The sequence below is a fragment of the Anabas testudineus genome, chromosome 11 (genome assembly GCF_900324465.2).
Source record: "Anabas testudineus chromosome 11, fAnaTes1.2, whole genome shotgun sequence".
Lineage (NCBI taxonomy): Eukaryota > Metazoa > Chordata > Actinopteri > Anabantiformes > Anabantidae > Anabas > Anabas testudineus.
The window spans coordinates 4,722,619-4,748,588 of record NC_046620.1 but is presented as its reverse complement, the minus strand read 5'-3'; the positions used below and the strand labels follow the sequence as shown (position 1 = coordinate 4,748,588).

The following is a 25,970-nucleotide window of genomic DNA, read 5'->3' as shown; positions in this document are numbered from 1 at the left end:
AGTATATTCTATGTACACATTGGGCTTTCTGATATTTTGAATTGGTGTCAGACCAACCGTTGTCCAAACGTTCATATTACCAGTGAATACACGCTTGAGTAAAAGCAAGGCCAAGTAGAAAAATTAGGAATACAGAGGAAAGTGGGTGTTTGAGAGCCCTCTTCTCGTCTCCTGCTCTGTAATCAGCTTCAGTGACAAATACACACACACACACACACACACACACACAGAAGACTATGAACGACAAATGTGTCAGACATTCACGTAGAAATTCCAGCGCCAACATACCACGCGGCTTTAGAAACAGAACAGCTGAGCACTGAGTAATAAAAACACGCCCCTTTTTTCTGATTTCCTTCTCATACTCACTCTAGACACAAGTGAAACACATGTTTCTGGCTCTGGCAGTGACATCACACGCCTTGTGGTCAAAGTCCAGTTCCTCTATCCGGCTTAAAGCTGCTAGCACACCGGCACACTCAGAGCTACCGCAGCCACCGACACACACACACACACACTCTCTCGGCGGAGACACAACAAGAAGTAGAAGAAGAAAAGACGCGAGTAAGAGATGAGGGATTATCTACGTGATTAAGGATGGCTCTTCTTTGACAGCTTGGATCCTGTAGGCCGTTCAGATCAACTGCAGCCTCCAGACTCTCCCTCCTTCTCTTCTCCTTCACTCGTTCTCTCTTCTGTTTTCTCAACCCTTCACTTCTATTCATTTCCTAAAGGCTTCTCAATCATTTTCTCCTCCCTTTTGCCACCGTATTAGTTTCTTTACTTCCTCTCTGCTTATTCTGATAATTTCACCCTCTTGTTATTTCTCTCTTTCCCTCTTTTCTCTGAGAGGGAGGGATGAGCTACACGGCTGCTTACAGGCAGTTCCTCCAGGATCTGGAGGAGAAACGAGGTTGGTGTCCTTTCAACCTTCTCACATGTCATTTACAACTAGATATTAAACAATAACCAGTAATGATAATGATTAAAAAGACAAATGGATGCTTTAGTATGTGTTTTCTATCAGCCATTGCGCTTTATAGAGGCTATCAAGGTGTTATAATGCACCAGTGGCACTTGAATCTCTTCTTATCTGTGTGTGCAGAAGTGAGGTGTATATGAGCGGAGTGACATGTTGCACACGTGGATTGCTCACCTATGCTGTCAATCTTCATAAATCAAACTATGACCTGGGCTTTAAATAGTCATACCTGTTCTTCAGGGATACATGTCCAACTTGTCAGCACAGTATGTCGTAGTTCACTTGAATCTCTTACTGTGTTCGGATTTTGAGACTTCATCAAGCTTCTGCTTGAATTTAATATACAAGGTGGAGGTGGTCTTTTAGATTAAGGCAAATAAAAGGAGACGTTTGTGTTAAGGGTTAAATATCAGTTTGGCGGGAAATCATCTGCTGGTTTAAATCAATTGTGTGTAAATTATGAAAATGTATGGAAAAACTGCTGCTGTTGATATTGTGGCTTACAGTAAGGTCAGCTTCACATCCAGTATGTGCGTGTGTGTGTGTTTTTACTTTTTAGCTGCTGTGTGGCAGCCAGATAAGATGTGGGTCAGTAGAAGGTCGAATTGTTGCCTCCATTCATATACGTGTCTGCTATCACGTTGAATGCATTATCAACACCCCAGGGTCTTAAGAGAAATGTATCCGTTGGCTCTAAACTCTTAATTAGTTTCACAGGTTAATTGTTTATGTTAGCGCTGGGTGTGGTGTCATGATGCGAGGTGCGCATATGCTGTTTTTCATCAATGACACTTAATCCTACTGTCATTCATGTGCGTGAAACTCAGGAGAAAAGACGGCAGCAGGATGGTTTGTTGAAGTGTCGCGTGGCGTTAAAAGGGACGCTGCGCTTCAGCAGCTTTTAACTAAGTGTAGAACGAACCTGGTTGATTTCTTTTTAAATGGTTTGTATATGTTTTATACTCTATATTTGACTGTTAAAGCAGCAGTGGGTGAACTCACACATACACATACATTTCTCAGTACTTGTGACAAATTATGCAGAAAAAGTCGAACATTATTAAACGGCACAGCTCACAGTCAGAGTTAATGTTTATTCAGTCTAGAGCTTGGGAACAGACTTCTGAGACGACTGAGCCTTGAAAAGAGTTAAACCTAAGGTAGGAATGAGAGATTACAACCTGGTGACTAAAGTTCTGTGATGCTGTTGTGAATGGAGGATTGATAGAGTGTGATTGAAGTGCAATAGTAACCTTTTACAGCCTGGAGCATAAGATATCAAATGGCTGTTAGTATGCTTTGCTGTGGTGGTGAAGACAGTTTATATGTGGTTAGATTTAAAGAGACACATATCAGCCTCCTGTGTGCCATGTGCTCCACTTCCTCGTGTAAAAGTTCAGAATTTTGTTTTGGGTGAAAACTTTGCAGCTTGATATGACAAACTGTGAATCCACAGTTTGAACATAACGGTTTTTTGTTTGTTTGTTTTTTGCACAGCCTGCAGACAGCTGTATTCTACTCCACATCCACCTTTTGCATCTTAAATGTCTGAAGTATTTAAGCACCTGTTCCCAAACAACTGCTACTTCTTTTGGTCCTGCCTTTGTTGTCCTGTCTGCTCTTCACCCACATTCTGTTTACATGTAAATGTACATTGTTTTAGCACAAAGGGAAAGTGGGCACTCTCTGGTTAACGTGCACTGAGTTGTGGTGGAGTGTGCTCATGTGACAAGATAATTGCAATTCTTTCTCTAACGGAACACATAACAGCCCCAAACACAGTATCATGGCACACAGTGGACCCCTATGAGAAGTTAAAAACATTAAACCTTTGCTCTGTCTGTAATTTAGGGCTCTACAGTTTTCAAAGCTGCATTCAGATTCAAACACGGACCCCCTCTTGTCTTTTGTTTGGTAGTTTTGCCTTGACCATGACCACATCTGCTGCTACTTGTGGCACAGACACCCCCAGCAGCTGCTCTGTGTGAGGCCTTAGAGCTGATGAGAAGTTGTCAGGCTGGATTTGAATCACCTACAATCTCCTTTAACCCCTTAAATTACAGTTGAGGTTAAACTCCTTAACCACCTTTAAAGCTAGAGAGAAAACATAACCAGCAGCAATGTAATTAATTTATCCAACACTGAATAGCACAAGCTTAAGTTCAAACTATGCAACACTGTTTGTGATTTAAAGCATTACGTCAGGATATAGTGGAAACCAACTCAAACTTGTTTTATACACATCGAGAGTTAATTGGAGTTGTGTGTAAAACACTAATTTTAAATTTAGTGGGGATGATTTTAGTCTTGTAGACTTGTTTGTGCATGAAAAAAAAATGTAAGCAATAACAGAGATGTCTTTTGAAGTCTTTATTTTCTATTTGGTGTAGCGGCTGCTCTGTTTGGTTTATTGTGTGTCTGACCACCCATGACTCTGTCTTCTGTTCCGTTCCTCAGTGAGAGACACAGGAAAATGTATTTCTTTAGAAAGGAGAAGACTAGTTTAGTTCTTCTTACTGTCCATTGTTTCCGACTGTGCTATCCGTCATCACCTGCCCCAGGTGACTGAAAGTGCGAAGGTGTGTGAATGGAGTTTAAAGTTGCAGCTATCCGAGGAGCTTTGTTGCGATTTGTTTAAGGCGTAGTAGCTTCTGTTCTTATCTGTGATTCTCTCTCTCTACCTGTTTGCTGTCACATGACAGGAGCTGCTGCCTCACAGAGAGGCTTCACGTTGGGATTTCTTTTTTTTTTTTTTTTTTTTACAAACGTGTGCTTCAGTTCACTGCTCTTCTCTGTATTTGAGTTTTCTGTGTACCTTTGCATATCTGTGTCAGACCGTATCTGTGTCAGTGCCCTCAGTGCTAACAGAACGGGTATGTTTTCAAGTTCATGAACCAAGGACCAGAGACTCTATGAAATACAAATGCCTCGAATTCCTGCTCAGTCAACACAAAAACTACTAAAATGGCTAAAAACCACAGTTTTAACTTTGTTTTATTGTTATATTGAGAATTTCTGGTTAATTTTGATGTTATTTTCATTGGCTTTATGAATGGAGAGGATGGCGTGTATGTGTGTGTGACAGTGAGTCACCCTTTAAGGAGGTTTATATTTGTTCATTATTTACTTTTCCTATGCAACTCAGTGTTCCCCCTTGCTGTTTATAGCCAGATGTGAATCACTGCTCTTTTCTTCATTAATACATTAACTTAAACTCATGCAATAGGAAGATGTTTGAAAATCAGAGAACAGTTTAAGTTCTAACCTTGGCGTGTGTTAGTGTCGTGTTCTGCCAGTATTTATAATTCTTTCTGCTTGTGCTGCGTCTTTGGTCTATTCTAAACATGACAGGAGTACCATCAATATTTCTTTTCAAGAATATAAATGTGGGCAGCCATGTGCTTCAGGTGGCTGACTAGAGTGTGGGGCATTGTAGTCCCACCTGGACTGACTGCCCTGTGGTGGAGATGGTCTTGGACCAAACCCTTGACCTTCATTACAGTCGCACACAGGAGGCCTTTGTTTCAGGAGCTCACCGAGTGCTCCCAGGCAGCAGTAATGGTTAAAACAGTGAGCTTCCATGTGTGGTTTATAATAATCCAGTCATATGAGTGGTTTTTGACTTTGTTGTAGACCTAACATTAGCTCCATTGTTGTCTCTGCTGTCATGAGTTTGTCTTTTGCGAACATAGTCATGAGTATAAAGTTGTTTTGAACTGGATTAATGTGGACTGAAGAGATTAATATTTGGATAGCGATTTCCTTATCTGACTATTTCTTTGCATTGATGCAAAACATTTTGAAGTTTGAAAGTGTGTTTTCTAAATTACTCTGTCTAGTGTGATTATGTCAATGACGCCTACTGAAGTGCTGCCATACTGCGAAATTGATCTTGATGAGCGGGAGGTGCTGGGGCATGTGTGTGTTTCTAGGGAAAGGCCAAGGGTTAGAGTGTTTCAGGCATCAGATTAGTGCAAAGTGTGTAAAATAATTAGCTTGTTTGGATGGTAGGTCCACCTGTAAGGCAGGGTGTGACAGCTGGCAAATGAGCGTGTGTGGAGACGATCAATACAACCACAGCAGGTAGATGAAGCCAGTGCATGAGAGTGTGAGTGTAAGTTTACGTGTGTGTGTGTGTGTGTGTGTGTGTGTGTGTGTATGTGTGTGGGATTCAGTATTGGTTTCCCACAGACATTCTAATCCATCAATCTAATTCTGCAACAGTTCCTTATCACAGGCCTAGAATGTTATACAACAGCACATTTAACCACGCATCAGCATGTACACACAAGTTTTTGTCTCACATACGCAACACACACACACACACACACACACACACACACACACACACACACACACACACACACACACACACACACACACTTATGTTACTGTATATTTAGTGTATAAAGTTTTTATAAAGTTCTCCATGTGCATTTCTTCCAGGCATTTTTATTTCCTCCCAAAGTGATTGTTAGTTGCAACCCTAATTTCATGTGGGGGTTTGATTATTGGTCAGTCTCAATCTAGGTTCATCTTTTAGTCCATAAAATTAAAAACGGTAAAGAAAATGTGTCCACCACAGTTCCTCAGAGCTAAATGTATTATAATTAAATTATTTTAATATAAAACACAGAAAAATAGCAAAAGTTCACAGGAGCTAAAAACAGCAACATTAGTTCATCCATGTTCAGGTATTTTGTCAGCCTTAGTCTGATGCCCTCTTACACACATTCAACGACTACACACAGCTGAACACACACCTCCGCCTCCCTCATCGTGGCCCTTTCTTCACCTTGTCTGCCACCTCGCTCAGAGGCCGGCAGTATTAACCTCAGCTCTACTCTATAATTCCTCCAAGACGTGAATAAGCTTACCTAAATTAGTTTTTTTTCTAAATTACATTGTTGGTCTATGTGGCTTCTATTTTTTTGGGTTCTAGCATCTGCATCAGAATCCAGCGTACAACCACAATACCCTAAATAGGCATAAAAGACTCAAATCTGACTGCCCCCCCCCTTCGCAGTGGTTTTACTGCATATTCAGTTGGCTGCATACCTCATATTTTATCTTGAGTAATTTATGCAGGCAAACATTATCTTGACTTTAATGCTTCAATTACTATTAATGGTTTTACCAGACTCCAGAGGTAAAACCGCGGTATGGGTAAAGGCTCCAAAATAACTCTGAAAAGCTACTGAGTCAGCATTTGAAAGAAGTTTGGAGACAGTCTTTCTGGGATTTTATGTTTGAGGTTGGGTGTAATGGCTGGAGTGCAAGCTAAATTAAAGTGTTTTCAATCTTGTTTTATTAATTAATTTTTAGGGAATTATGTTACAAACTTGGTGTGTGTTTAATGTTTTATAATGAAGCTGAATTCACTTTTTTATTCGCTTAATTGACACAGATTGTGTTACAGTGAGGAAAATACCAAAATCAAGCTGCTTGAGTGCTTACAGATGAAAACATGTGCAATTAGTGCAGACCTGCTGGTCCTCCTTCTGTGCGCCTTAATGCTAAAAGCCTGTCAGGTCACATAATGTGTTCAGACTGGTGCAGAAAGAACAAACTGTTACTTAACAAACCAATAGAAGCTTTCCATTGTTTTGTGTCACGAGCAGACAAGTTGCCTGTCTGAACTTCCAAGCCTGTTGATCAGGTTACATAAACGTCTCAAGGCTGTTTGGTAATATGAGAACTTCTCAGGTGCCAGAATCAGGCGGAGCAGGAGTTAGCCAGGGTTTAACCTGAAAGATCAAATTAGGCACATATCAAATGATCAAAGATGCTGCCCCCACATCTCCAGGATCACCACTGGATCGATCTCAGTGGGACTAACCTAGATAAATGAAGGTGGAGTATTTAAAAGAGACGGCATAATTAAGTTACAAGCTTTAGTTTGAATTCTGTGTATCTTACAAACACCATGTGTCTCACATCATGTCAGACATTTTGGATCAAACAATCACATGGGGGAGATCAGGAAGGACTGTTATGGCACCAAACCACAACAGCACATTTTTATATGTATTAATGCTCCACAAGTAGCAATAATATAACCAGTCATCCAATAACCAATCCATTAAACAAGAGCATATTGCATGCTGCTATTCTTTTAAAATTGCTTTCAGTAGATGTGACCTGAATAGAAAATTGCAAAATGTCTGAATGGATAAAACCACTCATGCTAATAATATCTTTTTTGTGTTTTTTTATGGTGGATGTATTAATTTGCTTGGATGATAAATGGAAGAGGCTGGTGGGATTCATTTTAGTGTGTGAGGAAAGGTTTTATGAACTCATGGCTCCCTGTATACTTTCAGATCCTCAATTCATGTTCTTTACTTCAATCAAATGATGTGAAATTAAACGCTGTAGCTTTATCTTCAGTCGTGAGTCTGTTTTTGGAAATGAATCAGTGTGGTCATTTCCCTGATATGATTATATCTGCTGTTAAGTAATTGCAGTGTTTTACCATCTTGAAATTAAAACCTGAAACCTTGAGTTTTGAAAATGTCACAGTACTTCTATGTGCCAGATAGTATTAACACAGCCTGAAGGTTTGAGTCTGCTATGGCAAAAGAAGAAGATACTGGAGACATGAATCAAATAGTAATCTGATTATTCTTTCATTTGAGGAAAATCATCAACTATATAACACTAAATGTTTGTGGAGCTGCATCTTTATCAATATGAACACATCAAAATTTCTACTTGTTGATTGACCGCAGCTCCAACTCACCCTGCTGTACACTGACAAATACACACAGGCGAACATGTTTCCAGTAGCAGTCACCCAGATGTGCTGAGCATGATAAGCGTTCTTTCATGTTTATCAGCATCACACCAGCGGGGTGCGGCCTCTCCGTTGCCTCTTGCCCATGCTAGTCTCTTTATGTGACATCATCTGCTATTAACAACCGTCAGGAACCCCTGAAAGCTGCCGGTAGCTCTGTAGCGCCCTCGACAGGATTGATTTGTTGACGTGCCATTTTAGTAGCCCTCAGGCCAAATGAAATGTATAGCACACTGTATTATGAAGCTGTTCAATATGATCTTAGATTGTTGTAGTCTCTTTATGTCAGTGCAGCCACACAAACATCTCTCAGGTTTGTCAGAGAAGATGTTGAGTGTCATATTATCTGCACATGTGGCTGTAAGGATAGCATCCTCCATGCATTATCCTTGTAGCTTTGACTCCATAACCACAGCCTTCTCCTGCTCTGACAGGGCTATAATCAAATAGGATAGAGCACAGTTTGTGCGTGTAATTACTGTGTGTGTGGTGCTGGTGATGTGTGCTGTGTGACACTGTGACTGCAGGGCGTAGGCGAGGGAACAAGGCCGAGGTGAAAAGGGAGAGGAGGAGGAGCAAGGGGAAGAGAAGATTGCCGTGAAATAAAGAGACGCTTTTGAGGGAGATAGATGGAGAGGGTTTTTGCTTTTTGGAGGTGGAGTGAAAGGTGAAGGGAGCATTGGCGTTTAAAAGAGACGCTCCCCTGTTGAGTCGCAAATTAATTCTCAGCAACAGTTAATGTGTCAAATCGTCTTAGAGCAAAACATAAACCATGTGTCATCAAGGGAATAATTTAATAAACTGTTCAGTAGGAAGCTAAAACCTATAGACTTAGCATCAGGCTGTGTAGTGTACAGGCAAGAGATCAAAAGAAAGCAAATAAGCATATTTCTTTACCAAGACAAACGAGAAGGTAAAAGTTCTACACATCTAATAATGAGCTTGATTTCTGTGGTGAAGATTTTAAAGGCTGTGAACTCAGGTTAGTGAGCTTCCTGTACTTCAACCTGCTGCAAGCCTCGAAAACATCACTGCACTGAGTCATGATGGAGAACTCAAAGGTCAATGCACAGCGAAGAAGGATTCAAAATGTCACAGCACTCCTTCTTTAGTTCACTGTGGCACTTCAGAGTTTCAGGTTGCTTCCTTTCTCCACTGTTTGCTGCCATCGTGCTTCTCAGTCCGCATGCTCATCACGAATTGCACGCTACAGCTCATCACCAATCGAGGATGGAGATTTCATTAGCCCAGTAACCTGATGTTAATGAGATTTCTCATGGATTGGTCGTTAAATTCCTCCTTCTCTAGCTAAGATGCATTTGGGAAGCACTGCTTGGTCAGCAATGTTTTTTTTAGTTCTTTCATGGCCAGTTAATTTGTTTACTTACATTTTATTCACAATTTTGTTTTCCTAAATGAATTCAGTGTGACCCAAGTGGATTTTAGTTGACTCTGCAGTGTCATTTACTGCTGATCCTTCTCCGTTTACCATCTGGAACACACTTTTAGCTGTTTAGTTGAAACCTAGATTTTCACATGAGCCTCTTGGTGTAATTATTGCTCAACATCATTCCAGTATTTACATGGTTTTAGCAAAGTTTATACAGTGTAGACACATCCACAGCACAAGGTAGGACAGACAGAATTCAGAAGTCTGTATGAATGTATGATGTACAGTAAGGCAGTATTTCATTCTTCAATTATTCATCACATTATTTGGGGTTTGTTGGCATCACATCAGCAGTTTCAAGATGTCACATAGTTGACATGTGTTTTGAGTTCTGTCAGCTTATAAAAACTCTTAAATCATCTTGATCTTGTCATGATAAAATATGGTTGTTTATTTAAACATATTGAGCCAGTATAGTTTAATTAGTGCTAAATATTGTAAATGTTTGATGGTACTGTGATGCGCGATAGGAAGCCCTGTAATTTAACAGCATGTATGATATTGAGGCTTATATTTCCTGAGGCCTCTCCCTTGTATTGTTTGTCTCAGCTGTGTTTTCATGCTGTCATAGTGGGCAGGAGCTTCATTTGCTCTGATCTTGGTTTTCAGGTTTATTTCCTGTTACCCCAGACTCCAGTCCGTTTCTGCAGGCTCTGCCTTAAAGAGCTCGAATGGCCTCAGTTTCCTTCAGTCGGAGGGCAGCGTGGGAAACGTAGTGTTATCTCAGTGCGATACTGAGCCAGCTGCTCTCCAGTCTATAATTCACACACTGTCAGATTTAAAAGGAGCTAAAAACGATGGAGGAAATATTTGTGTGTGAGCAGGAAAGGAAGCATAGACATGTTTGGGCCCTCTGGTTTCTTTCCACGACAGAAACAGTCGTATTTAGATTTATTTTTAGAGCGTTTGAAGTTAGAGAAAGATGTCGTGATGCTGCAAGGGCAGCGGCAACACTGGAAATGGGACAAATAGATTTGTCTTCATCCTGTGTTTGTGTGTTTGGTCATGGACACGCTCAGATAATCTTAACGGAGTTTAAAAAGGGTTGGGGTGTGGAGCAAAGCTTTGTCAATGTGGATGTTGGTAAATTAGGTGTGACTGTGTATTTGTATTACAGCGGACTCCAGTCTATGCACGAGTTTGCATTAGTTCACTGTTTTCCCTCTCACTTCCTTGATTTTTTTTGTTTTTTTATGTTTAGCTGACTGACTGTCCTGGGATGACTTTGTCCACCCAGGCTCGTCATGCTTCGATCTCTGTTAGTTTTTAAAAGGTGTCCTGTCCAGTTATATGTTGTTAAAGCCCTGAGCCAAGCCAACAGTCAATAGAAAGAGTAAATACAGATAAAACATCCCTCAGCCCATCAATACTGTCTTACATTAACACAGACAGTGTGCAGGGAGCATTTAGCTTCTATTAGAGGTGTGTTTCCTTAAGGGGAAAATGTATATTCCCATAACATAGTGTATAAACATTACATTATTAGTTAATGTTTTATTAAAGCTATAAAGCATTAACCTTTCATCATGGTTGTATCCACACAGAGTCATATAACAAACATCAGTTTCCACAAATGTTGAAAATGACCATCTTGAACCCTCTTGTTAAAAAAAGCTTGTTAAAAGAGGATTACTGTCCCTTTTCATAACAGGATATAACATACCTGACTCCAAAATGAACATGTGGCTGTGTTGTAGCAATTAACACTCCCATTGATCACTTTCTACAGTTCACATTCCTGCTGCATGCAGGCTCACAAGATAATTAAATTAATTTCCTGCTTTGCCTAAAAGTGAAAATGCTGCAGTTTGTATATAAATGTGTGTGTGAGAACACAATGAAAAGACCATTGCAGAGGTGGGAAAGCAACACAAGCCCATTAGTGAGAGGGAAAGAGGAGCTTGTTTTTGTCTCTGATGTACGATCTCTCCTCCCCTTCTCCTCTTGTTTGATGGTGGTCTTTAGCTTTCCTTCTGCTTTTTCATCATTGAGAGTCACACACACACACACACGCTTCACTGTCTCTCTATAATACTGTCTCACATACACACACAGGCCTTAACTGTCTCGCTGAACACTCCAGTGACCGTAAAAGACACTGAAAGCCAAATCAAAACAAATGCAGAGACACAAGCTTGGAGCCATAAAATAAAAGTTGGTGCTTTCCATGAGTAAGAAGGAGTTATATAATTTTTTATTGCACATCCAGGATACTTGATACATTTAACAAGCTGTTGTCAGGACAGTTTTACCACCGAGACTATTAAGACATCAGATAGAATCAAAGCAACCTGCTTATTTAAATGGAGTATTTATCAGAGGGCAGTACACATTGTGACAGAGTTATTACAGTTAAATATCACCGTTGCTTGTGTTTTTGGCCTCCTGTTTATTCAGTTTTCTATTTGTATCATGTTTTTGCTTTGTGTTCATTTGGACACAAAGCAAATGTTTGTGCAGTTTTATGGAGTCTTTAGGCATCACATCCCTCAAACGTGTGTTTTTAGTTCAGTGGTTAAATGTCACAAAATGCTCATGTGTGTCTGGAGTGATCTTGACGTCAGAAAAAACTACATATAAAGAGGCCTCCACCGCTGAGACGTTTACTGACTGAATGTAAATGTTGACGTCATGACAGAGAGGACCCGCAGACACCTCTGACTGCCCGATAATTACAACTTTTTCAGGAGCTCGGGTCAAGTGCCCCAATGAAAGACCAGAGGATGGGATTCGGTGCGGAGGGGTGGACGTAGGGTCCTAATTGAGAGGTGTCCATGGTAACGAGAACAGCTGGGGTTAAAATTAAGGACCCCGTTACCGTGGTTATGTGTTAAGGTCCCCTGTATTTGTGTACACTCTTCACATTCTTTACTCCTGCTCCTTTCATTCTCCCTCTGTCTCGTCTCTTCCCATCCACTGACCTCATCGTCTTCATCGGCTACGTGTTGTTCTTCTTTTTCATCTTTGTCTCTTTCTCTCACGACCCTATAGATGACTTGTTCTTCGCTCTCACAAACACACCTCCTCCTCTTTTACTATCTCTCATTCATTCAAGATCTCATTCATTCTGTGGTCTGTACATACAGAGGCAAGAAAAAGTATGTGAACCGTTTGCAATTTCATGGTTTTCTGCATTAATTTTATTTGTCATTTAAGTCAAAAGTATTAACAAATATAATGTGCCTAAATTAAATTTTTTTTTTTTTGTTATTTACAGAAAGTCAAGCACTTTCACCTTTTGTGAAAACCACGTTAAAAAGCATTCACTTCTCTTTTTCTTTGCTTCTCACATTTTTTTACTACTTACTTTCACTTTTGTCTTTTCACTGTTTATTGCCCATTAACTCGTGTTTTTGCTCCTCTTGGACTTTGATCTTTTATCTGTCCTCATCCTGGTCACACACACGTAACCTTCACACTTGTATTTTCCAGTTGCACGTTATCGTACAACATTTCTTTTCCCACTCATTTATCCTCTATTCTCTTTCAGCATCAATGCTTTTTTTCTTCCTGCTCATTAACCTGTGATTAACCAAGACCCTAAAATCTAAAGAGTTTGTAAAAAGCTTCTCTTTTCTCACGGGGTCATAAATCCATTGCTCTTTCTTCTTCCCCTTCCTCTTTCTTCCTCGTCCCCTCACTCTTTTCCCACCCTCCACCCTCGGTGCCATCCTGGCTGACAGATCTTAATCCTCTGTCTCTGTCTGATTAATCTTTATTTGTGTGTGTGTGTGCGTGTGTGTGTGTGTGTTTGTTGTTGTCTGTACTTTTTGAAGGACCAAACTTAAGCTGTGATTTGAAGTGATCTGATCTGATTATCTGGCTGACATGCTTGCACTGATGTCAGCACACTATTCAGACACCAACATGATCCTTGGCCTTTACCCTGAGATGGGCTCTGACTGGGCTGTTACAGCTCTAGAGGTCAACATCGCTGTTTTCATGCTGCTCGTGAGCCTGGTGGAGCTGACAGAGACTGACTGTGCAGGACTGAGACTTGGCTGTGAGCAGTGATTTACTCTCTATGCTAAGCTAAGCTAGCAGACAGTGGCAACAGTCATCTCATCTAACAACGGGAAATAAGAATAAACCCATTTATCAAGTTTTGTTTTTATTAAATAAAAAAAAAAAACCATTCTTTTCCCTTATCTGTCTTTCTTTCCTGTGTTTTTATAGATGATCAACTTTAAGCTTGTCTGCATTGTGATCAACCAGTAGTTGTCAATAGTTGCTGCTGTGTTTAGTGCTGAGGTAGCATTTTATTATAAAGCAGGCATCTTGTTGATATCAGATATTGTTGTATCCCACAGCAGTGTATTTTTGTGACCTACAGGGACCAGAGAGCGTAGATGTTAACTGTTCAAGTCTTTGTTCTTTTCTTTTTATTACACAGGGTGAGAGAAAGGACGGGGGTAATTGGGCTTTGTTTCCAGAAAACAAGAGCTTTGCCAGTATTTTGTGTGTGTGTGTGTGTGTTTTGTGTGTGTGTTTTGTGTGTGTGTGTGTGTGTGTGTGTGTGTGTGTGTGTGTGTGTGTGTGTGTGTGTGTGTGTGTGTGTGTGTGTGTGTGTGTGTGTGTGTGTTTTGGATGTGTAAGCCCAGGAACTGTTCCTGTTTTCTCAGCCAAATAATTTAATTTTGCTATGTGGGAATTCAGGCCTCCAGAAACATGGTTGTTCTCCTGACATTTTTGGACTCAACAGCAGCAGCACGGCCTGTGACCCAGTTTGACTCTCATTGCACCTGCCTGAAGGGCTTTTCCTCGTTTCATTCATTTCTCTCTCTGGGCTTCATCTCTCCACCCAGAAAACTCCTCTGTCATTTCCAGAAACACGACTAACCAGGGCTAGAAGGAATGTAAGTGCGGCTGGTTTGAACACAGTCAGTCTTTGTTCAGTATACATAGATTAGGGGAAGGAAACGTTCACAAAATACAGTAAATGTTAACTCTACTGTTGATCAGTGGCTGGGAAACTTTAACTTAAAGCTGACCTCAAGTCGAGAAGGGTCAACTTCCTACTCTCATCACTTCATCTCCTAAGTAGTACTGCAGCAGCCCTGGGTTTTGTGTATTTGTGTATCAAGTCAACTCCTGTTAATCTATCCTTGTTAGTTTATCTGGGGGCCACTCTTCCTCCTCCTCTCCTGCCGTCTAATCTCTTAATGGCATTGCAGGGTATCTCTGTTTGTCTGACTGACTGGCTCCCTGCATCTCTGTCTCTCCGTCTGTCTGTCTGTCTGATGAGTCCTGGCTCTGTTCCTGTCTGCTCTTTAGAATGAGTGCAGTGATCCGCTTGGTTTTTCTGTCAAAACATAACTTACTTGGCTGTCAGCAGTAACAGCACAAGGAGGTTTTGATGTCTTCATCTCACACTGAAAAGCACTGTAGGGCACTAGCACTGTATTACTTGCTAAAGTGGATTTAAAAAATAAAAAAAATCAGTTACCACTGGTTGTGTAACAGCTGCATGCTGAGGAATAACTTTAAAGTCCCCCTTCACTCAAAAATACTATATGATGATGAGGAACATCAAGAATATTCTGCAAGCTAATCTCGGACTTTAAGCTACAACTGGAGTGCTAGCATGAAGCTCGATTCAGCTGCCCAGCCCTAACTCTCCTCGTTTTTCTGGTGCGGTCCTGCACATCCCCTCAGGTATTATAATAATATTATACATATCTCTGCACTGCTACCGGTGCTGTACAGTGTGTCTGTGCTACAGCAGTCTTTGACAGCACCTCTGCACATGAAATGTGAATGAGCATCAAAGTGAAAGTTGTTTTAAAGGTTGTGTGTATGGATGGTATGTGCACATGATTGCACATACCATCCACCAGCCTCTTAAGATAAACATATTTTTTAGTCATCTATCTCCATTACTAGCCTACTTTTAGCTGCCAATCTTTCTATAACTGTGTGAAGACCTGTAATTGACTGATACAATTTCTGCTGCTCACTTAAGAGATTGTCAGTGAAGCCTCGACGTGGAGCTGCTCGCCGCGTGATTAGCCGAGCCCGAATGTCAAACAGTCTGAGGTTGATTACACATTCCTGTTTGACCCAGTGATGCCACGTCCATTTGTCTGTGTGTGAATGTTCCAGTGACTGTGTTGTCATCTTAGGCTATTTAAGTTTATTAATTTTTTTCCCACAATGTCTCTGGCGAGAGTCTATGTACCTATGGTACCAGTGAATCAGTAACCAAAGTTAACAGACTGAAAGGTTTGGACATCACAAACAAAGTGCAGATATGAGCAAAACAAGTTTACTCGACTTTAGTCCAAGACTTCACTTTCTTATTCATGTTTTTGCTGATTAAGATGTTAGAAAATCAATGCTGCAACACTGGAGGCTATTGAACCCTGCTGCTCTGTAACTGGATCCTGATTGCCCCCTAACTGCGTTGTGTGAAACTGCAGGGGTCCAAGCTTTGGCTCCAAGCTTGGATGCCTTTCAAAGTGGCTCTTACTTCCCCTGCAGATTATATATCAAGTGTTTTTAATTGTAAAACACAATTACAACTCCTCGTTAATCGTTAACAATTACAATCCCTGTTTCAGGATCTCAGAAAGAATTTGACAGTGTGTAGTTTAACAGCTGAACAGACAGTAACAGGCAGCCAGGTGCCTCAATGAACTCAGCTAACTGCAGCAGAAATATTTTATCAAACTGCACAACAAGTATTTGCTTCCTCTCATCTACATCCACCTTGTACCACCTTCCTGGTGCTGGTGTCTGAACGACTCAGCCCCACAATAGCAGGTCAGCACTCTGGCGGCCAACAGAGTTGCCAGAAGGGAAGTGTTTATGCTGGAGAGGTCAGAGGTCACAGAGCTGGTGGGGAACAGTGTGGGAGGCTGACAGGCAGTGGACATGTGTCACGGTCACACCACATGCAGCTGTGTGGCCACTGGAGCCTCACAATATATGTTTTATTCATAGAATAAAGAAAAGGGCTGGCTCACAGCTCTACAGTAACTCTTTATCTCACTAGCTGATTCAGATCGAGGACTTTATCAGTGAAAATTACTTTAAAGCATTTTCCTAATGGCAGACCGTAATGATTGTTGCACCATTAGATGTGTTACATGGACATTTTATCTTATTATTACAGTATTAGTTTGTTTTTCTAAAAATATTGCAGAGTGTAGAAGATGTTTGCACAGGTAGGACCTGGTTTGAAATGCAGAGGTGACTGAGTTCACTCTGCCAGGTGTTGGGTGAGAGAGGAGATGATCCAAAGTTGTTGCTATGAGGACGTGAAAGTCCAAGGTTAGAGGATTCATCACTCTTGCGTCACTCTCTCTTTTTCCCTATCCTGCTCTCATGGCTCATCCTCCCTTCTGCCCTTTAGCAACATATTATTTTTTTCCTGTTTCCTCCTGCAGTTGGCATAATACTTCCACTGCTGGGAAATTTTTATGTGTTTCAATACTTTTTGATGATCCAAAACAGCTTTATCAGCCAGTTTCGTCTGTCTTACATCAAGTAGAAGCAGTCTTATGTCATCCATCAGGTTCAGAGACAGAGGAAAGGCATGTTTCAGATAATTTAGAAGACAAAAATCTAGAGGAAGGGGACGTTATCACAAGAACTAACTGTCTAATTCAATATGCAAATATAGTTTAGCTCTGCGTGCACTCGGCTTTGTGTGTGTGTCTGTGTGAGGAGAGTCATTTATTACTTTGCAGGCAAAGGAAAGTGCAAATGTTCTTTGCATTAAAGTGCAGTTTATTTATGTAAGTGTGTGTGTGTGTGCTTTATTCTACTATACTACCATACTACTTTGTGTGTGTGTGTCAGGGTGACCTTCATTGTATACAGGCTATTGATGAAAAGGATGCTGACTGGGAGAACTGAGCTGTTCTGGGGGAGGGAGAGACAGTCTACAGCATTAAATCTGCCAGGAAACATGATAATGAATAGATGCATCATATATAGACAAATAGAGCAGTGTGATGTATATCTACATGTAATTATCTGTACTTTGATTGCACTATAAAGGCTTTTGGGGGTAATGGCAGCAGATGGATTATATTATGTTAATATAGTGAAAGCAGAGACAGTACTGAGACTGTACACATCAGTCAGAGAAGCCTGAATGTGTTTTTGTGTCTTTGTTGTTATTCTCTCTTTTTTAACATGTGAGTCTGAGATTTCTCTCTCTGGTATCTGAATGAAAAGAGTCATTCACTGTCCAACTCAAACAGCAAATATAACAACAAGCCTGTGTTTTCTCTCTTCCTCTCCTGTTGTTTGTTGCCTCTGTTTTCCATCTTTTTTCTTATCCCTCCATCTTCCTTCTTCTCTTTCCTCCCTCTTGTATTGAGGCTGTACTGCAGGCTGACATCATCCTGGGGCTTTTATAGACCCTGCTTGCGTGTGTGTGTGTTTGTGTTTGTGGCTTTCCAGGCGCAGCATTTTCTGCACAGGGGGGCAGGATATGAATCCCTGACCTCTTGACCTTGAAAGCTGACATATACACATACAGAGGTAGACAGCAGGCAGACGCAACAGCAGCATTTACTTCTGCCTGTGTGCATTTAGCAATAAGAAAGAAGACGGTGTACTCACGTTGCTGCACAGTTGCAAATGATTTATTTTTAGAGGTGTCTGTGACACAAATAGATGAGTTTATTGTGAGCACAGATGATGAAACATGTTCATAATGACATGAAATCCACTAGAGATACTTCATACCAAAAATCCATGCAGATAAAAACTGAAGAACACTTACTAAAACATTAAAATCATGAACAGGGATTAAACAAAGTAGACATTGTTCCTGCTTTATGTGAAAGTTTAGAAACATACAGTTAAAACCAACAGTTAATAAAGTAGTAAAATTCAGGATGTCTATGTGAACACAAAGATCACTGCTGTCTGGTGGTTTTGGTGCTAGATGTGACACCTGACGAGAGTGATCTCTGTGGTTTGAGTGTTAACGTTTGCAGCCAAACACACACGTGCTGGTCTCTTCTGCCCACAGTGGCCACATCTCAGTCAGTCAACCACAGGAGACATGTGGTTGCTAAGTTTCCTCTTCACTCTCATCTCACTTTTCACTCATTGTGTCCTTGTTGTTCCTCAGTCAGTCTTTAAGTTTACACATGCAAATGCATCATTTATTAGAAACCATTAATGGATGGTCATTCTGAAAACAATTTTTATTAGTTTATTAGTTTAGTTTTTTTTCATTAGTAATGTAATGAGAGTTGAACAGCAGACATCTCAGCCTGGACAAATTAATAGGGGGGTTTTCTCTATTGGGCTCTGATCACATCTGAAACACAGATGACCTACACTCTGTACTGTCCCTGAATGCCTTGCACGCAGTGTACTAGAGCTGCTGCTGACAGCGGCAGATCATGCTATGTTAATCTACTGTATATAGACGTAGTGTTACAGAATGTGCACAAGGCAGCAACAGGTCCTCTTACAACAAGAATAGGATATATCAGATTTAGTGACCTTATAATTATGTGATTCATAAGTATCTATTAATATGTGGGAGACTCCCAGAATTCCCAGAAGAGATGGGATGTCTGCAATAGGGTGGCAACAGGAAATCAGTTGCACTTCAACAATTAATTTTATTAATACTAATACTTGTGGTAGAGTTAGTTTTCTTTTCTTTTCTTTTTGTTTAGTTTTAGGACAGACAGCACTCTGGATAAACTAGATCTGTGTGAGTGTGCAGCCACCATCTGAGCTTCAGGGTTAGCATAGCACCGGACAAACAGCTGGCATCAGGATCACATCTCCATTATCTCATGTTAACTGGTAATTGTGGTGATCAGGAAATTACTAATAATTAAGAAATGCTTTACTGCCATCTTGAAATATCCCCACGGCCTTCTTTTTTTTTGTGTGTGTGCTACATCATTAGCTCCTTATCAGATTATTGATGTTCTCTGGTGATAAGTGACCCATTTTTTAAATCAATGTATTACAGTTAAATAGCCATAAGAGTGAGTGAAGTTTGGTGCTCAGGTTATTCCCCTAACAGCAATGGGCTGTGTATTGTTTTGTCTCGAGGTTGCTAGGACTAAAATGTCCGTGGCTTTCAGAGCTGAGCTGATAAATTTACCACACACTCACACACTGAAGATTCTCTGCGAGGCGAGAGTAACTCGAAGACCCCCTGCCTTCCAGTCTTTTGTCTGAATGATGCTGAATCATGCCTTCATCACCAAAATGCACACACACAAACACATGCACACACACTCACACACACACAAGGATCACCTCATCGCCTAAAGATTTTGAACACACCATCACAGTCAGCAGCCGACATTCAAAGATAGCCGTTACATATCACAGCCAGGATGTGTTGCTCACCCATAGCAACAGAGGTAAACACACAAATACACGCTCTCATAAACCATCCACAAACTGCACACGCACAAAGGACATTCACTGTATGTGTAACTTGGTGTAACATCCTTACACACAAATATATAAAATGACGTTCTAAAATTGAAATACACATTCAAGAAGGACGAGCATGTGGGTTTCTCCCATGTGGTTTCCTCCGGAATATGAGGAAACCATAGTTCTATCATATTTAAACACGCATGCACATTTCCGTCTTTAGTCCCATATCATTTATTTACTGGTTTTCTAACGGTGCACTGAGCAACGGCTACAGTCTGGTTGCTTGTTTCAGGGGAATGGAATTCACAGTTAGTGTCAGAGAAGCTGAATGAGAGAGAGAGAGAGAGAGAGAGAGAGAGAGAGAGAGAGAGAGAGAGAGAGAGAGAGAGGAGGCATGAGGGGGAGAGAGGGAGGGCATCTAATGGAGAGAAGGACTCAGAAGTTTTTTAGTTGCACTGTTGAAAGTCTTTTTGCGCTGTTGTGAGTTTTTTGTTTGTCAAAACTGAAGAAGTGAAAGGAGAAGAAGGAACCTGATGATTCTGGTGACACATTCTAAATCACAAGCGTCTGGAAAAGTCTCTTTTATGGATTTTGGGAGTTTACCTGTATGTGAAGCCTGCAGTGAAAACGTTTTTTGGAGTAACATTCCTGGTCTTTGTGAGACAAAATGGACTTTCTAACAGACCCTGCAGTTATTACGCCCATCCTGGTGGTGACTTTTCACTTCTTGACAGCAGCTGGTTTTTGGTTTTACTGTCGCCGCCATCGACGTCTCCCCGTTTTTGATACAGGTAAAACTGTCAGCTCGCATGTTTCTGTCCAGAGTGCTGTGCTACATGCTGCACACTTTTCTCTTCCGTTTCCTTTCTCTGTCACTGCTGCAGCTATAATTTCTCTCCTCTTCGCTGAAGAAGGGGAAGATTTTAACTTTAGCACCATGCACTTCCTGTTTAGGCTCCACCTCGTCTATCGCATCATTTATGTAATAGATACTTGACTTGACGGTTAGTGTGTCAGCTTCTGCATTTAGGCTCAAGATCTGCATGAAATAGTTTGTGCAGTAGTTAGTATGACTCTAAAGTGGTCCTAGCTTGCAGCAGTGTGTCACCTCCTGTTTTCTGATTTAGTGTGAATGGATAGGTTTCCCCTGCTTCATCTCCTGCTGCAGGTTTTTATTCAGGCTTTTTGTCTGATCTTCCTCTCTAGTGAGTCAGTGGTGCTGAATCTTCCATATTTGGCTCTTTATAGAGAAAGGCTGTTATATGTCATGTACTTTTAAATGGTGTAGTCACATCTATGTAATTCAACCTGGAGACTGGAGTCTGTGCCTGTCTTGGGCTGCTTACGTGGCCAGATCTCGCTTGTTTTTATAGCTCCATGCTCTACACTAAACAACGAGCTTCTGTGTGTCCACTTAGCAGCTCAGTCCACTCATGTGTCTAATTATTCATGGCTAATGCTAAACTAGACTGATCTAACACCAGATTTCTAATGCATTAAATATTTATCCTTAATGATGAAGCACTTATTCAAAGTCTCACACAAATATTCATTATGCAGCAGTTTGGACACGATGTGTACTGAACTTTATACCTTAGCTCAGTAAGCCGTAGTGTTTGCATTGGTACAGCGCCAGCTATCAGTGGAACAATTGAGTCAAATCCTTGATTAGTCATTATAGCTAGATAAGGTTAACTTGGGACATATGTCTGATTTTATCTGAATGCAATGATTGACTGGGGTTCATCAAGGGAGGAAATATCCAGCATGACATAATGGTGCAGATCAATAAGGTTGATCGGTGCTGAGAGGGCAGCGGATTCAGCAGTGATTGTTGCTGTAAAAATCCTGCAAGGCATTTTAAATGTGAGAGTTAATTATTGTAGCAAGTAACAGTAACATGGAAAGAGTATTTAATGTATTTGTACTGTTCTGTAATACAAGAACAAGAGTCTTATACAACATGTGGGAAATTTACTTTACATAATTTACAGTTGGTACAGTCAGATATAACTTCAGGTACTGCAGTTAGTTTAAATCATTAAAATGTGTGCTTCTCTCATAATGAGTTTTAGGGCTGTGTCCATGACTAATGACTGATTGTGAGACTTTACTCAAACATCAAACCTGACTTTCATGTTTACTCACTTGTATGATCTTGTCTCTAGGTTCTAGGTGTGTGTGTGTGTGTGTGGGTGTGTGTATGTTTGTGTGGGGGTGTGTGTGTGTGTGGGTGTGTTCGTTCACAGGAAACTGGGCTTTTCACAGTGGTGTGAGAGTTTGTATCATTATACACAATATGAACATGTTGCGGTTTACACAACAGATGAATCGTGGTGGTTTATGGGTCTAAAATTACTACAGCTTCTGTTTAACCAGGCTCTATTTTAAAATCATTACCCTTATAGGCGATCATCTGGTTAATCTTTCATTTTAAAAGACATTATTGGACACTGAGCTTTGCTTTCAGTTCAAGACCATAACCCTCTGAAGTGTGTGATGGTGAAATGATTTTATCACTGTAAAATAGAGAATCCATTTTTTCCATATAAAAATATCAGAAAATGAAAGAAACTTGATTTATGTATAAAGGTGCTTTTCGATCCAATCATTTAAAATCAAAAGTACATTAGTGAGAATAATTATAACTAACATTGCTTTCATGTGGTATACAGATAAATAAGATTGTGTAAAAGCTCTATTTTTTTGTTGATGATTCATCAATAAAGTTAAGACAATATTTTAAAGAAAATGCATAATGATGCAAAACATTATTATTATTATCATTATATATAATAATGAGTTATAATATTATAACACATTATGCACGTTGTAAATGTATAGGTGTTTGTGTGTTGCTCCATTCAAGCCATCAGGTTTCTCTTTGTGGCCACAGGAGGGCAGATTGAATCTGATCCTAATCTGATCACGGGGCTCGTGGCTAACCCTGGATTGCTGGTTAGTGTGTAATTGGGACATATTAGCTGCTAAGCAGAGAGAAAGAAAGTTTGGATGTGTAAGATTTCAAACTGGAAATTGCAGCTCAGCTTAAATGTCCCACAAACATCCATCTCTTCTATTCAGCTGATTTGCTGATGGGGTGTGAATTAGTGCTGCTTTACAAGTATTTAGCATTCAGCGTTGGTGGCTATGAGAGAAAAAAGGGATAAGAAGAACGAAAGAGTATGAAGGCTGGTGCCAGACTCTGAGTGTGACCAGAGAGGAGGAGGATAAATGAACCGTGGGCGCCAGCCTGGGAAACTGAAAGAGAAAGTGAAAAAGGGGGGAGGACGCGTTGAAGTGGAGAATGGAGGAAAAGGAGGACACATGGAAACATCCATCCCACTCCTAATTGTAATTGAGTCAAAGGAGGACACCAGAGCACCGGAAGACGAGGCACAAGAGAGGGAGCGTGAGGGAGATTAGAGGAGATAACAGGAGAGAAGGAGCGAGAGAGGGATAAGCACGCTGTGTCGTATTAGAGGCGTAAGCTCCGTCTGGTGTTAGTGTTGACGCTCTCAGAGAGATGGAAAGAGAGGAGAGTTTCACTGTGGAAGCAAGAAGGTGCAGAAGAATCTGACGGCAGGAGGACATAACGAAGACGAGGACCCGAACGAGGCAGGGACGGAGATAAAGGAGTGACGTCGTTTGTGGATCACACAGAGGGAGACGAGGAGGAGGAGCTTATGTTACTCTGAGCTTGTTGTGACTGTGGGAGTGTGCGAGTCACTGTCACACACACACTCCTCAGCCATATCAGCCGTCCTCTGGGCATGTCTAAGGACTGTAGTTGGACTCAGAGGTCACAGCTAAGCTTTAAGCTCCTGCAGGCCCGTTGCTTCCACATGGCTGATTTTTGTTTCTTTTTTAAAAACATGACTGAGCTGAAATAATTTAAAACTGCGTGGGTGCTCTCTGGGTTTGGGAGAGCTATTTTGAGAGACGACAACGTACAAGTCAGGAGGGAGGATGACCGCTTTCATGAAAATCTGAGTTAAGTTTGTCAGCTGTGAAAGATAGCAGATCTGGACAGTGGATGTTCTTCTCAAGACTGGATGATGTTTTCAGCAGCAGGCAGCTCATTCGCTGTCTGCACCCCAAAGCTTTTCTTCAGCACGCCCTTGTCATCTCCTGTCTCTGTTGTACACACACAGACACATGCTGTAATGAAATGAATTACGCTGTTTGGCCTGGTTTGTATTTCTCTATTGAATAAAATAGAGTCACGAGTCCACCAGGCCTCTCTTGATGAGACCAAAGTCCATCTCAACCCAAGTCACTGGCTCTTCCTCACTTTTCATGAGAAAGCTGCAGCGCTAGGAGCAGAAAAGCCTCAGGGCTCTTGACTGTCTTACAATAGAAAGCTGGGATGTTTGTGTTCACCCTTTAGGGAAAGGAAACGTGAGAAAAGGAGCAGGATAAAGGCAAGGAAATGAAGCTATCAGAGAGTTGCTGCATCTGGTTTATGTCAACCTGAGTGAGAAGAGTGTGTAAGTTTGAACAGTGAGCCAGAACAGGCTTTTCTTTTGTTTTCGAATGCTTTTGGCATCTATAAGTGAAATACACAATCTCAAATGAAACTTCTGATACTTAAAGTTTAAGAGTTTAAAGTCTTGATGAGAATAGCTTTTTTAAAACCAAGACATAAAAAGTTCTTCTTTTTTGATTTTGCAACAGATCTACTCTGGCAAAACCAGAGAATGCTTCTTATTGTTACCTGAAAATGTAGATTTACCCTAAATCACCTGTCTCTTCTAGGCAACTAAAAAAAGAAAATAGTCTCTTAAGATCCTCCCTGTCAGCGAGGAGAGTCACTTACCTACAGAGAGAGAGGAGAGAAAAGTATTCTAGAAAGAAAACAGATAAAAGATAAACAGAGCCAGTACCTCTGCAGCTCTGCAGAGCCTCTGTCAGACTGTCGAGCTCGAGAACGACAGAGAGAGAACGAAAGTGCCACTGACTGGTGAGCTGAAGGAGTGAAGAGTGAGGGAGGGAGGCCGTCCTTTTTGAACAGACGAGGGGAGGCGGTGCATTGACTTTGACACACACGTGTGTCAGAGTGCGAGGCACAGAGGGAGTAGGCCCGCCTAGAGAGGCTGACATGGCGACCACAGGGCTTCAGGAGAGAGGGAATGGGTGAACCACAGAGACATTAAACCCAAGAGCAAAGGCAAGAGACGGTACTTGTCAAACTGCTGCCTGCTGGTGGCTCACTCTCACCCTGAAGATTTCCCCTTTGGATACGTGGAGGCAGCTTGTTGCCAGAGACGTCTTACTGCTATATTTATCTACCTTCAGTCTTGGATTATGCACCATTAGCATCAAATGAAGCTCTGATTAGAGAAGGAGAACAAACAGAGCTGTGGACTATGTGGCCTGACTACAGGAATGAATGTCACCTCAACGCTCACCTGTATTCACTCATGTGCTGTGCAGGTCAGTGTGTGTCCAAACACGTGTGTGTGTGTGTGTGTACACATGCTCTCTACCTTATCCATACAGTGTTTGCAGTTGTTGTTTACTTGCTGCCGATGCAGACTGGCTCCTGTCAGCACGTGCTGCACTGTGTGTTTAAACAGTTCCTGTTTGAGCACACACTGGTGACATCAGTTCTGCTAAATGTGGTCTCTGTTAATCACTGCGGGTTCCAGCGCAAAGGGTGAAACTTCAGTGTGTGGTGTCTGTGTTTGGTTGACCTCGGACAGCATGGAAGGGGGGTGTGTACATCTTAACAAAGCCCTGTTCTGTAGATGAATGAGCGCCTTTCCCCGGCTGTCACTCGCATACCTCAACTCTTCTCATGTCTGCAATTTTCTGTTCTGTAAACACGAAGCACCATCATCGCACCTAGCTGAACCTGATTTATCTTGAAAGACATGATAAGGGGTGTGTAGCACAGTGTGGTTGACTAATATAGGTGTAATAACATTTAAAAGTCTGAGGATTTCTTCTGGCCTAACTTGCTCAGCTACTCTTGCAGGTTTGGGCAGCAAGGCGTGTTGCACTGCTGAAACTCTTTTGCAAGAGCATGTTGAAATCTTTGTTCTCTGCCTGGGGGCTTGACCTTTATGTAAACTCCTAAGTGTGTCACTCTGTCTGTGTCTGTGTGTCGAGATTGAACTTGAGTTTTATCCAGTTGAGATATTTGAGTTAATCCGTGGAAATCCTTTCTAACTTTAAAGCCAGGCAGTTGTAGGTGTCGCAGCAGTTTACAGAGATTCTGTGGAAATGCGTTGAGTGTTTGTAAAGGTGTGGTTGTGGGAGAGAGATAGAGAAAGATAACCCTGACTCTAAAGGAGGAAGTGATACCACCTGTCATCATCTCCCCGGCCTCACCATAGCAGCTGATAAACAACTGGCAGAAA

General features: G+C 41.2%; 1 protein-coding gene across 14 annotated transcripts in view; it reads left to right on the top strand.

Moving 5' to 3' along the window:
* The first annotated feature begins 843 nt into the window (after positions 1 to 843).
* macf1a (microtubule actin crosslinking factor 1a) overlaps positions 844 to 25,970 on the top strand; it is a 139,399-nt gene continuing 114,272 nt past the window's right edge. For 7 of the 14 annotated variants that reach the window (XM_026350218.1, XM_026350217.1, XM_026350216.1 and 4 more), the window contains exon 1: positions 20,152 to 20,396. In XM_026350218.1, coding sequence (XP_026206003.1) covers positions 20,273 to 20,396 — 124 coding nt within the window. In that variant the 5' untranslated portion in view covers positions 20,152 to 20,272. Of the gene's footprint in view, positions 914 to 20,150; positions 20,397 to 24,692; positions 25,062 to 25,970 lie in introns of those variants that run through there. The other 7 variants (XM_026350206.1, XM_026350208.1, XM_026350214.1 and 4 more) reach the window with 5 other exon arrangements.